This window comes from Oncorhynchus masou, chromosome 31 (assembly GCF_036934945.1).
Source record: "Oncorhynchus masou masou isolate Uvic2021 chromosome 31, UVic_Omas_1.1, whole genome shotgun sequence".
NCBI classification, from domain to species: domain Eukaryota; kingdom Metazoa; phylum Chordata; class Actinopteri; order Salmoniformes; family Salmonidae; genus Oncorhynchus; species Oncorhynchus masou.
This window is the reverse complement of record NC_088242.1, coordinates 34093648-34106969: the sequence shown is the minus strand read 5'-3', so window position 1 is coordinate 34106969 and position 13322 is coordinate 34093648. Positions and strand designations below refer to the sequence as shown.

General features: G+C 39.5%; 1 protein-coding gene across 1 annotated transcript; it reads left to right on the top strand.

Moving 5' to 3' along the window:
* The first annotated feature begins 252 nt into the window (after positions 1-252).
* LOC135523857 (solute carrier family 35 member G1-like) lies at positions 253-9371 on the top strand. The gene is made up of 3 exons (XM_064950831.1): positions 253-586; positions 4713-4884; positions 4989-9371. The coding sequence occupies exons 1-3, from the start codon at positions 292-294 to the stop codon at positions 5779-5781; spliced, it is 1260 nt and encodes a 419-aa protein (XP_064806903.1). The 5' UTR covers positions 253-291; the 3' UTR covers positions 5782-9371.
* Positions 9372-13322: the final 3951 nt, after the last annotated feature.

Below are 13322 nucleotides of genomic sequence, written 5' to 3'. Positions count from 1 at the left end.
TTTGTGCATTTTAGCTACCCCTAACTCTTTTCCTACCCCAAAACGAATTCTCCTAACCTGCTACCAAAAGTCAAATCTGAGGTTAATTTGACAAACGCTGGATCCCTTCTAGCCATGACCCCGGAGAGCTGCCCACTGGAGCTGTCCCCCGTGGTTAAAGTAACTGTTGCATGCTACTACAGTGGCCACAATGGTTACATATTAAACCGGTCTGACAACTCACTCACCCTCAGACATAAAGGGTGTAAAATACATCCAAGGCATGCTCACCTGTTGCAGTTGCATTTTACAATGGGGGATTTGAAGGACAGTAAAAGTATAGACGACAGAGTTCTATCAGCCGTTCCCCTAAAACAGGGGGACATTAAAGTTGTATTTCACAAAGTTGGCGATGACGACGACGATGAACACACTACTGAGAGGATTAATTTACAAAGTAACAGTCATGATGAGCGGGGTAATGAAGAGGCAAGGACTAGAACAGTGGAAAGCAGTGCGAAGCAAAGATTATGTCCTCTCTTGTGTTGTAGAATTGGCGGCGGCGGGGATCCCATCTCAACGGACGCAGGAGACACAGTTGCCAAAGGTAGCCTTCAAGCTAAAACTAGAGATAATTTATATAATTTAGCTAGCTATCTTTAGAGGTCTACCAACGTAACCACTTGAACACACTTGTTTGCGGTTTATTAACACAGTCCATTATATGACTGGATCTGCTTCCATCTAGGTAAAGTTGTATGACCTTTTGAGGTAGACGTGAATGAGAAATTATAACCAGAGTAGCCAATGACGACCTCCGTAGCAGCACGTTATGTAACGGACCTAATCGTGGTTCTCTAATTACTATACTGGTAATAAACATTGCCTCACAAACTCGTTCAGATTAAACTAGCTAATAGCCTACATTGTATCATTGTGGCCGCTTCACCCCCACTTTAATCTGTCTGATTATTAATTATTGAATGGTAATCCGTTTAAACATTTCCCACCAGGATTAATTATATTATGTAGCTCAAACCTCTAGGATGGTGGGCATTTATTTAAAAACATGTAACATGAGTTTCTCCCTTATAATTTAATAGGCAGGGAGAGGTCTCCAACCTTGTCTATCATTTTTTATAACCTTTTCTACTTAAAAAATGTGTAGTAGCTACTTATTTATATTTTTATATATAGCTTTCAAATAGGAACATTCTTGTCTTCTTCTCTACCCTGCAACTCTTCCCCTCTTCCCCGGTAACAAGAGGTTGCTCTGTTATACCTGGTAAGATACACTAAGTGTACAAAACATTAAGAACAACTGCTTTTTCCATGACAGACAGACCAGGTCAATCCAGGTGAAAGCTATGATCCCTTATTAATGTCACTTGTTAAATCCACTTCAAGCTGTGTAGATGAAGAGGAGGAGACAGGTTAAAGCAGCATTTTTAAGCCTTGAGAGAACGTAGAATGTGTGCCTTTCAGAGGGCGAATGCCATTCAGTGAATGGGAAAGACAAAAGATTGAAGTGCCTTTGAACGGGGTATGATAAGTAGGTGCCAGGCACACCGGTTTGGGTGTGTCAAGAACTGTAATGCTGCTGGGTTTTTCACGCTCAACAGTTACCCGTGTGTATCAAGAATGGTCCACCACCCAATGGACATCCAGCCAATTTGACAACTGTGGGAAGCTTTGGAGTCAACATGGGCCAGCATTCATGTGGAACGCTTTCGACACCTTGTAGAGTCCATTCCCCAGCGAATTTAAGCTGTTCTGAGGGCAATGTTTTGTAGACTCAGTGTAATGGCGAATAGATGACATTTGGGATGACAGGCCCCGTAAAATAATCTTCTGTGTTTTCCCAAATTCTGTTCTCAGTCAAAAAAAAAATCCTGGTATGGGACTTTTCTGTTTTTTACTCTCATATTACACTTATTCATAGAGAAACAACAAAAATTGATGTGCGTTAGAGACCTCTCTAACTCCCAGGAAGCTCTCCCATTCACCAGCTCTGCAAGTGTTATAATATCAAAATACGTTCTGTACTCAACAAATATGTTTCACTGATCAACTATCTTCCTTTACTCCCGTTACGGCCAGTAGAGTGCCTTCAGAAAGTATTCATACCCCTTGACTTATTACATAGTTTGTTGTGTTACAGTCTGAATTCAAAATGTTCTCACCCATCTATACACAATACCCCATAATGACTAAATGAAAACACATTTGTGCAAAATGTATTGAAAATGAAATACAGAAATCTCATTCACAAGTATTCACACCCCTGAGTCAATACTTTGTAGAAGCACCTTTGGCAGTGATTACAGCTTTGAGTCTTTCTGGTTACGTCGTTAAGAGCTTTCCACACCAGGATTGTGCAACAATTTCCCATTATTCTTTTCAAAATTCTTCAAGCTTTGTCAAATTGGTTGTTGATGATTGCTAGACAACCATTTTCAGGTCAAGTAGATTTAATAAAAAACTGAAACTCGTCTACTCCGGAACATTCAGTGTCTTCTTGTGTTTTAGGTTATTGTCCTGCTGAAAGATGAATTCATCTGGTGGAAAGCAGAAAACCAGGTTTTCCTCTAGGATTTTGCCTGTGCTTAGTTCCATTACATTTATTTTCTATCCTGAAAATCTCTGCACTCCTTAACAATTACAAGCATACCCATAACATGATGCAGCCACCACTATGCTTGGAAATAGGGAGGTTGGTACTCAGTAATGTGTTTGTTGGATTTGCCCCAAACATAATACTTTTGTATTCAGGTCAAAAAGTGAATAACTTGCCACATTCTTTGCAATATTACTTTAGAGCCTTGTTTCAGTCAGGGTGCATGTTTTGGAATATTTGTATTCTGTACAAGCTTCCTTCTTTTCACTCTGTCAATTAAGTTAGAATTGTGGAGTAACTACAATGTTGTTGATCAATCCTCAATTTTTCCTATCACAGCCTGTAACTGTTTAAAGTCACAGTTGGCATCATGGTGAAATTCCTGAGAGGTTTCCTTAACTGAGTTAAGAAGGACGCCTGTATCTTTGTTGTGTATTGATACACCATCCAATGTGTAATTAATAACTTCACCATGCTCAAAGGGGTATTCACTGTCTGCTTTTTTTTATTTTTAGCCATCTACCAATAGGTGCCCTTCTTTGCAAGGCATTGGAAACCAAACCTGGACGATGCTAGGCCAATTGTATGGTACTCCCAATCACGGACAGTTTTGATACAGCCTGGATTCAAACACTGAGATGCAATGCCTTAGTCAATAGTGCGCGATGGCACAAGAACATCCCGGCCAAACCCTCCCCTAACCCGGACGACGCTGGGCCAATTGCTTCATGGGTTTCCCGGTCAGCTACGACAGAGCCCAGACTCAAACCAGGATCTCTAGTGGCACAACTAGCACTGCGATTCAGTGCCTTAGACCACTGCACCACTTAGTAGGCCTCAAAACATCTTGAATTCAGGCTGGAACAAAACAAAATGGGGAAAAAGTCAAGGGGTGTGAATAATTTCTGAAGGAACTGTATGTATGTACTTCCAAAAAAGGTCTAAATAAAAATGTACAAGTAACCCCCCCAAAAAATGCAAATGTAATTCACATATTTCTGCCACACACACGTCGGAGGTCTACAACAGCTCAATACAATGGTGGTGCCGAAGAGGCATTTTTTCTGTTGCTTGTACATTTATAATTATACCTTTTGTGGATGTCCATACTGGCCGTAATGGGAATAAATGAGATAGTCCATATTTGGTGAGTAACGAAAGTTTTTTATAACGCTTGCAGTGCTGGTGAATGGGAGTTTGAATCTGAGCTTCCTGGGCGTTAGAGAGGTCTCTCAGACAGAGATACTGGGGCAACTAACCTGGTTACATACAAATAGCCAGCTATACAGCCTAGCTAGACGTGCACACCAAACAGACAGAGGAAATATTGCTGGAAATTAATTGGCAGACTGTGTTACGTTTGACTTTTTAAGACAAAAGTGCCTAACCAGGGATATTGTCAATGTGACTTTGATTGGATAGTAGCCGGGAGCTTTATGTTTATGACAGATGGAACACATGAAAAAATTAATGTACTTTCAGAATAGATTGGCCGAGCTATTGATACAGTAGGTACGCTGCGAGCTACTGGTAGCTTGCAATCTACCTGTTGGAGACCCCTGATTTAAGGTATGATTACAAAATGGGAAAGAATGAGCACCTACAGTGCCCACAGGGTGTTAATCAAACTCACAAGGAAGTCTAACAATGGTGTTGTCTGTTCTCAGATGAGTAATGCTCTTCTGTGTCCTTCCACACTGTTTTCCATATATCTAGTCAGTACAGGCTAAAATGGCCCCTTCTTATACTTCCTGTTCAATTTGAGTCTCCCTCCATTTAGGGGACATTGGTTCATTGCCCTCTTTCTATGTTGGCAATAAACATGAGTAATCAGTAGGTACAGTGTGTGACAGGCCAACTCCCAGGTAGATATATCTAATAATATTCAACACCTCAAATCACCGTGCAGCTTTCAATTTGTCAAGAAGCTGCCAGTAACTAAGCTTTAGCAGGGATTCTTTTCAACTAAGTGGCATTTGATATCACATTTGAGTACTGTACCTCTTCCCCATCTCAGACAAACAACTATTAAATGACTTCCCTCTTAGTAGGTTAATGTTCAGTTCTATTCAAGCTATTTAAACCAGTTCATGTGTCCTTCTCCCTCTGTCCTCAGAGAATAAACATTGTCCAGGACTGGGCCTGTTTTATGGCCTGCTGGCAACAGTATTCTTCTCCATTATAGCTCTTCTGGTGAAGACGATAGATGGAGTCCATGCTGTAGAAATCAGTGCCATTCGCTGCTTCTTCCAGATGCTGTTTGTGATGCCTATGCTTATCTATTACAAGTAAGTTACTACATAACTGTATTTATACTATATTGGACCACTTGACCCCTTGAACCTTGATAATCTCATACAAATATTTAACCTATCAATTTTCTGTTTTTCAGGACTGGCTTCCTTGGACCAAGAGACAAGCGGATCTATTTGGTGATGAGAGGGTTCTTGGGTTCCAACGCCATGATCCTATTGTTCTATGCAGTACAGCAGATGCCCCTGGCTGATGCAACAGTCATCATGTTCAGCAACCCAGTGTTCACCGCCTTGTTAGCCTGGATCTTCCTCAAAGAGAAATGCACAATCTGGGACTGTGTCTTCACTGTCTTCACACTGGCTGGTGTCATAATGATAGCCAGGCCTCCCTTCATATTTGGTGCTCGTAGAGAGGGAATAGAGGGAGACTACACCAATCATCTCAAGGGGACTATTGCAGCCTTCGGTGGAGCATTAGGAGCAGCCTGCACTTTAGTTATACTCAGGAAAATGGGCAAAAGCGTGCACTACTATCTGTCTGTGTGGTACTATGCGGTCATTGGTTTCATTGAGTGTGTCATCACTTTGTTTATACTTGGTGAATGGACCATTCCATTCTGTGGGAGAGACAGGTGGATCCTTATGCTGATAGCGATCCTGGGCATCGCTGGCCAAACGTTCCTCACCAAAGCACTTCAGATTGAGAAGGCCGGCCCTGTGGCCTTGATGAGGACCGTTGACGTGGTCCTGGCCTTTATTTTCCAGTTCTTTTTTTTCAACCGTAAGCCCACCATGTGGAGTCTCGGTGGGGCATGTTGTGTGGTCGTCAGTACCTGTGGTGTGGCTCTAAGGAAGTGGTACAGCAACACACACCCAAGAAAGAGCCGTGAACCACGCATCAGACAAATATTTGATTCCAGGAATAAATGAAAGGTTATCAATTAATATGATGTTAATGTTCAGCAGTCAAGAGTGTTATGTAAACCAAAGAAGCAATATTACATCCAAATGTTACATTCAAATGTTAAATGTTTTAGTATTTACATCAACACACTTAGAAAAGAGGGTTCTTTGGTAAGGGTGATGGTTCTATGTGGAACCATAAGGACTCAAAATAACCATTTGAGCTCTTCAATGGTTCTTTGCCGTTCAGAAAACGGTGCTTTAATCTTTTAGTGATAATTCAAATGTAGGGGAGGTGGCTCATTCTAATATTTTGGGGCGGTGTTTTCTCACAGCTCTTTTTGTGCAGCCGAGAGTGAGTGTCATTCTAGTTGACATGATCTGTTGTATTATGTCATTGCATGTTAAATATGACTGGCCAGTAATAGTGTCTTGTGAGAGACTTATGTAAGGCCTCGTGTCAACGGTTGACTAAATCTCAATTATCTCCTCAGGGACCACCCAGCCGGTCCAGAGCTAGCACACCTGATTCAACTTGTAAATTAACACAATATTAACACCCATGCAATTTTAAAGATAATATAATATGGCTAACCCTCTTTATAGCACCATAAAGGTTCCATTTAGAACCTCATGAACATGGTTCTTTATAGAACCTTCAAAAAGGGTTCCACTATGGTTACAAGACAAATTAACCTTATTTGGCAGTGGCACTATATACGGTGCTTTCAGAAAGTATTCATACCCCTTGACTTATTCCACAATTTGTTGTGTTACAGCCTGAATTCAAAATCGAAACCCCATAATGACAAAGTGAAAACATGTTTTTAGAAATATAAGCAAATTGATTGAAAATCAAATACAGAAATAATTAATTTAACATAAGTATTTACACTCCTTTGCTATAACACTCCAAATTGAGCTCAGGTGCATCCAATTTCCTTTGATCATCCTTTAGATGTCACTACAACTTGCATGTCTGAGCAGAAACTATACCAAGAAGTCCAAGGAACTGTCCATAGATCTCTGAGATAGAATTGTGTTGAAAAATATGGAACTACCCAGACTCTGCCTAGAGCTGTCCGTCTGACCAAACTGAGCAAACAGGCAAGAAGGACCAAGAACCCAATGACCACTCTGATAGAACTACAGTTCCTTGGCTGAGATGGAAGAACCTGCCAGAAGGACAACCGTGTCTACAGCACTTCACAAATCTGGGCTTTATGGGAGTGTGGCCAGACTGAAGCCACTCCTGAGAAAAAGGCACGACAGCACACCTGGAGTTTGCCAAAAAGGCAAGTGAAATACAAAAATATTCTGTGGTCTGATGAGACAAAAATTTGAGTCTTTGGCCGAAATGCAAAGCGCTAAGTCTGAAAAAAACAGCAATAACTCATCACACATTGAACACCATCCCTACCGTGGAGCATGGCGGTAGCAGCATGCTATGGGGATGCTTTTCAGCGGCTGTGACTGGGAGACTGGTAAGGATAGGGAGAACAATGAATGGAGCCAAATACAGGCAACTCCTTGAGAACCTGCTTCAGAGTGCAAACAACAGACTGGGGCAAAAATGTACATTCCAACAGGACAAATGACCCCAAGCATACAGCAAAAGCAATGCTGAAATGGCTTCAGAACAAGAATCTGAAAGTCCTTGAGGCCCCCAGCTAAAGCCCAGACTTGAATCCCATTGAAAATGTGTGGAAAGACTTGAAGATTGCTGTTCACCGCCACTCTCCATCTAACAGAGCTTGAGAAAATCTGCAAGGAAGAATGGGAGAAAATCCCCAAATATAGGTGAGTATGTCTGTATCAGCTTTGCACAAGACGACTCAAGGCTGTAATCATCACCAAAGGTGCTTCTACAAAGTATTGACTCCGGGGTGTGAATACTTATGTGAATTAGATATGTCTGTATTTCACTTTCAATACATTTGCAAAAGTTCTAAAAACATGTTTTCACTATTGTGGGTAGATGGGTGAGAAAAAATATAAATTTAATCAATTTTGAATTCAGACTCAAACACAACAAAATGTGGAATAAGTCAATGAGTATCAATACTTTCTGAAGGCACTGTAGAACCATTTTTGCACGTGTACTGAGTGTCACGGTTTTCTTCCTGGGAAGGAGAGGCACACCAAAACGCAGCGTGCTTATAGTTCATGGTTCTGTAATAAGAAAACTCAAACATGAACAAACTACAAAACAATAAACGTGAAAACCGAAACAGCCCTATCTGGTGCAGTAAACACAAAGACAGGAAACAATCACCCACAAAATACCCCAAAAATATGGCTGCCTAAATATGGTTCCCAATCAGAGACAACAATAAACACCTGCCTCTGATTGAGAACCAATCTAGGTAACCATAGACTTACCTAGACACCTAAACTGAACACAACCCCATAAATCTACAAAAAACCCTAGACGAGAAAAAACACATGAATCACCCATATCACACCCTGGCCTAACCAAAATAATAAAGAAAACAAAGATAACTAAGGCCAGGGCATGACACTGAGGTTAATCAGCTAAGCTTATATTAGCATATATTTCTATTTAAAATGGGCTGATGTCCTTTATTTTAATACACTGCTGGTCAGAATAGGTTTTTTGTGGAAATGTTAAGTGTGACATTATTTTTTACAAAATGCAAAGATTTTTAAAAGATTTGCTTTGTGCAATGTGTCACAGCTAGCAATAATATTTTGTTGACCCATAGACAGATGACTTTGTGCATCTCATATTTATGCTGCCTACAGTAGTTAAATAGTATAATATGATGGAAACTTGACATTTACAGTACAAATAGCTTTATGACAGTATACCACAGAAAACAACTTGTTGTGCCTTCCTTTTGAAATGTGTGCTACTAATTTAGAACTATTCACTTGACTTTGCTTGACATTTCTGTTACATACAGTTGTGATGCTTTATATACGTGTTATACTCCTAGTTATGCCAGCATGACTGCTGTTTTATAGTATTTATTTATCAATAGAAATCAAATACATATTTCTCTATCAAAAGCACTTTCTCAGACTGATTGAATGTATGACTTGTTTATCAAATATGTGGCAAAAATGCTTCTTAACATTAACTGTGTTCAATCATTTTCTTGTAGGTCTACATAAATTGGTTATAACAACAGTATGAACAATTTAAATTAACCATTTAATTGTTCAATGTAATTCTGAGCCTACTGTGCCCTGCTCTTTCATATATTGTTTATACAACTTGAAATAACTTAACTTCTTTATGGGACCATAATTCACAACATGTTTGTCCTCAATTAAGGTGGACACAGAGACAAATCTAAACCTTTGTGTGGTTCATGTTCGATTTGATTTGATTGATACGGATTTGATTGACACTGAAAAGTTGTATGCATTTGCACAAAGGAGAGAGCATAACAGATGAGTTTTTTAAACTTATTTTTTGACAGTTGAATGGAATGTTACCACCTTCATGCCTTGCTCAATCATTTCTTAACTATGTCATTATTATATTACTATTTCAGATGGTTTTATTGGAGTTAAGGATTACTCTAAAAGTTGTATATTCATACACAATGCAGGATGTCATTTTTAAATTCTAAAATAAATTACATATACATTTCACCTATGTGTCGTGATCTCTTGAACTAAGGACGTTTTCCATTTTCCATTTGATCATACATGAGCATGGCTGCAATTCCTGTTGTGATTTAACAGATCGGACAGAATGATGTTTACGCCAATGTTGCACACAGTTGTTCCAACCTGGCTAAACAAAGTACTCAATTATGAACAATGGTAGAAACAAGACGACACTATAGCTTTTCACAAAACACTGAGTCAGAGCCTTTCAGAGTAGTACCTCTAAGGGGAACCATTGTCATGTTACCCTGCGTTTGAGGTTTTGGACTTTTCCATGACCTTTCCATGGTTCTCCCTTGACCCTTCATTGAACAACAACGCTTGTGTATTGTTGTATTGTAGATGGGACAGATAACTTGATACGGTATAGATTATTTTCTGTGTAACCCATGTATAAAATGTGTAGCCAGCAGAGGGCAGAAGGAACTTTAAAATCATGCAATGTGTTCAGACTAATGATGTATATAAACTCTGGATTGCAGATACTATTCATTGAATAGCAGGCTAGTGATTGCTTTGCAATGCTTGCAGTTAGCCACTGATTCCTTCCAAACCAGTCATTGTTGAATTTGCGATTGTATGGTCCCAATTCTCGGTTTCTGGGTCTCTTTTCCAAGCTTAAAATGATAAACATTCCACATTGGCCATGCTGTCAATCCAGCATGATTTCTGCTGTGCTCAAAACAACTGTTAACTCAGAATTGGGAAATCTGACTTCAGTGAGTTCAAGACAACTGGGAACTCAGGAAAAAACTAGCTCAGACTGGGAAAATAAGTTTTGAGAGGTCATCCAACTCGGAATTGTAAGTCAGGAACTCAGGCCTCTTTCTAGAGCTACGGCCTGAAGATCACTGACATCATCATGATTTGACAATGTTTTTTTTCCGAGTTCCCACCATAAATCCAGAGAACACCAGACTTTGTGGACAAAGTTTGATGACAAAATGTGCCCACGAACGACCGCCTTGCCACTTTACTGTTCAAGTGAGCATAGCACAACAAGGTGAGTCCAAACATGTATTGCATGCTGCTGCATAAATTATGTAATATGCCAGGGAGATATGTACTGTATACTGTAGCAAAGAAAGTAATACTAAGTGTATGTTGTGAAGTAAACTGATCGAAGCACATCTGCCTCACCCTAATAATTTGGTCCCTTTCCCCTCTTAATTAATTTTGCCTACTGTTCTGACTTGGTGGTGCACATGTAGCCTATAGCCTGTTTTAGAGAAATATAATCATCAAATATTATAAGAGCTTTCATTGTCAGCTTATATGCCTCCTTTATTTATCCTACGGTTCTGACATGGTGTACAGGGAGAATACTGGAAGAACGTCTCATGTTCTGAATTCAGTCGCTGTACATTTTCAAAAGAGCTGAACAAATAGTTGTATTGCCTGAGTCCGTCCAAGCTATTAATCGAAATGACGGATTGCCTCTTATCCTCTTGTCATCCCTTTATGCCATTGTTTGTACATCTCAATTGTCAGTAGAAACCACATTTGCTTAAGCAATTCAGCCATGTCACCATGTCAACTAAGTTTTTTTTAAAGGCAGTAAATGAGGCTGAAAGAACTGTTTCACTGCCAGACAAGGCTCCACTGATAGCCAGGTGTAGCATTGGTAAGATGCTTTTGTTGGGACAGCTTTATGTAGGCCCTAAAGGTTTGTGGGCACCGTTTGTCACCGTTATAGTGCAATTAATGTATTGTTTAGTGTTGTGTTGTGTAGTGGCTTTGCTGGCATGCATCCCCGTATGGGGGGGGGGGGGGTGTACATGCTAAAATTGCCACTGATGTAAACTCCCTGAGGAGGATGAGCTGGCCAATCAGCAGTCTAGAGGAAGGATGAGCTTGCCAAACACTACTTGCATGAATATTTTTAATGACCAGTATACACCCACAGAACAGATGCTTTTTAACATACTTATAACAATCTTTTGGAGGGAAAACTATTTCTCTCATATTGAAGGGAAACTACTTCCCTTCAATAATTATAGGTCATATTTCATAGAAATCTGGAAACCTTGGGCAGTTACTTTAAGTATTTGCTTGTTGTAGTGGGGACAGTAACATCAGTACTATAAAATAAATTATACTGTCAGGAAAATGTTTTTATATATTTTTTATTTTACATCTTTAAATTTAAAAGTATGCATTATGTGTATGTAATAGAATAAACGTGTCAAAAACAAATGTAGATAGTAATACATGCATTTCTATATCTTCCTAAATATTTGAACGGTGGGGGTGTGCCTGGATGGAGGCGCGTGGCTTCAAAACAGCCCCCCATCAGTCAGCTAGTGTATATATAAACCATTTGTTCAGACCAATGACATAAATAAACCCTCGGTTGCAGATGCTGTTGTGTAGTTGCCATGGAGAGGCTGAAGCCACCAGTCAGCCATATTGGCACTCTCTAGTAGAGCAGTCCCCTATAGGAATTTCTGGAATTCTACAGTATTTCAATTAAATGTTTCAAGGACAGAATTACATGTATTTAAGTATTGTTTTGATATAGTGGGGACAGTAACATTAGTACATTAGTAAAAGTTTTAGGTTTAGCTCACATAATATAATGTAAAAGTATGCATTAAGGTGTCTTTAATAGAATAAACATGTCAGAAACTAATGTAGACATTAATAAATGCATTTCTATAGCTTCCAAAATATTTTTTACAATTGAGGAGTGCCAAGATGGCTGCGCTGTGGCTTCAACACAGCGCCCCTGTCAGTCATCCAGAGTTTATACACATCATTGGTTCAACAAACTCCTCATGCATAGATTTTTTTCTAAACAATTTAAACATATGTGTCAGGACCCGGTTACGAACCTGGGTCTCCGGAGTGAGAAACAGTCACTTAACCAACTGAGCCACGAATAGTCAGCAGAACCCAGAAGATGAGGCAGACACAGCAGTACTTAAGACGGTGTATTTAATAAAGTAAAAAGGAGAAGTCCTTCAATACAAAATGGCAAATCCAAAAGGTGGTAGGTATAGCACAAAAAAGCCTCAAGAGATACTCAAAAAACAAAAACAGAATTCCACAAGAGCGTCCACCGGAATCGACAAGAATACACAGAACACTAGGGCTGGGTGCTAACATACAAACACAGAGCACAGAACTGAGGGAAACTAAGGGTTTAAATACAATCAGGGGAAAACGAGGCACAGGTGCAAATAATAATGGGAATCAAGGGAAAAAACATAAGGTCAAAAAGCACAATGGGGGCATCTAGTGACCAAAACCCGGAACAACCCTGGCCAAATCCTGACACATATGGGTAACATTCATTTGCTTATGCCTGTGTAGTAACACTAATTACGTTGGTAACATTGTTAATGCATAATAATGTAGTTATAGCTTTGCAATTGCAGAGCGGTTTATGTTATTACACAAGCGGAATAATTGAAACAGTCCCTGCTGTGTAATTGCAATTAAAATGCTATTACCGAGGTGGTATGTGTTAATAAAATAGGTAGGCTTAAATAGCATATTCATCTTGTTTTAAACTTAACTTAATAAAAGTTAAGCAATTCTCTTTAAAAGAACTACTGAACTGTTTGTGCAGATATCGTAAAGACTGGTACCTAAAAAGGTGAACAATAGCAGTGTCGTGTCTTTTGCAGAGATCTCCACCATCACCTTTGTGGTAAATTATCTGTCATGATATTGCCTTACACTCATGTTGCAAAATAACTTGTGGACATGAATTATGAAAGCCCCATCAAGTCTTTTATACATGTGTATCTGATTCATGCTGCAGTTTTACAGTCAATTGTGAAGAATCTGGTTTAATTGGTGAACTGAAATAAAAATATTTATGGTAAATCAGTTGAATTTAATGTGCCAATTTGATTGGGAGTTGAGGGAATGCGCTGCACATTCCTCCTGGATGGCATACAAGTTCCTTTCAGAGGAGG

Bases quoted from the DNA above. Each gene is read 5' to 3' on its own strand.
- LOC135523857 (XM_064950831.1), top strand. From the start codon at position 292: ATGGGGGATTTGAAGGACAGTAAAAGTATAGACGACAGAGTTCTATCA. The intron at 587-4,712 runs GTAGCCTTCAAG...CTCTGTCCTCAG, and splicing joins AGGAGACACAGTTGCCAAAG to AGAATAAACATTGTCCAGGA. The intron at 4,885-4,988 runs GTAAGTTACTAC...TCTGTTTTTCAG, and splicing joins CCTATGCTTATCTATTACAA to GACTGGCTTCCTTGGACCAA.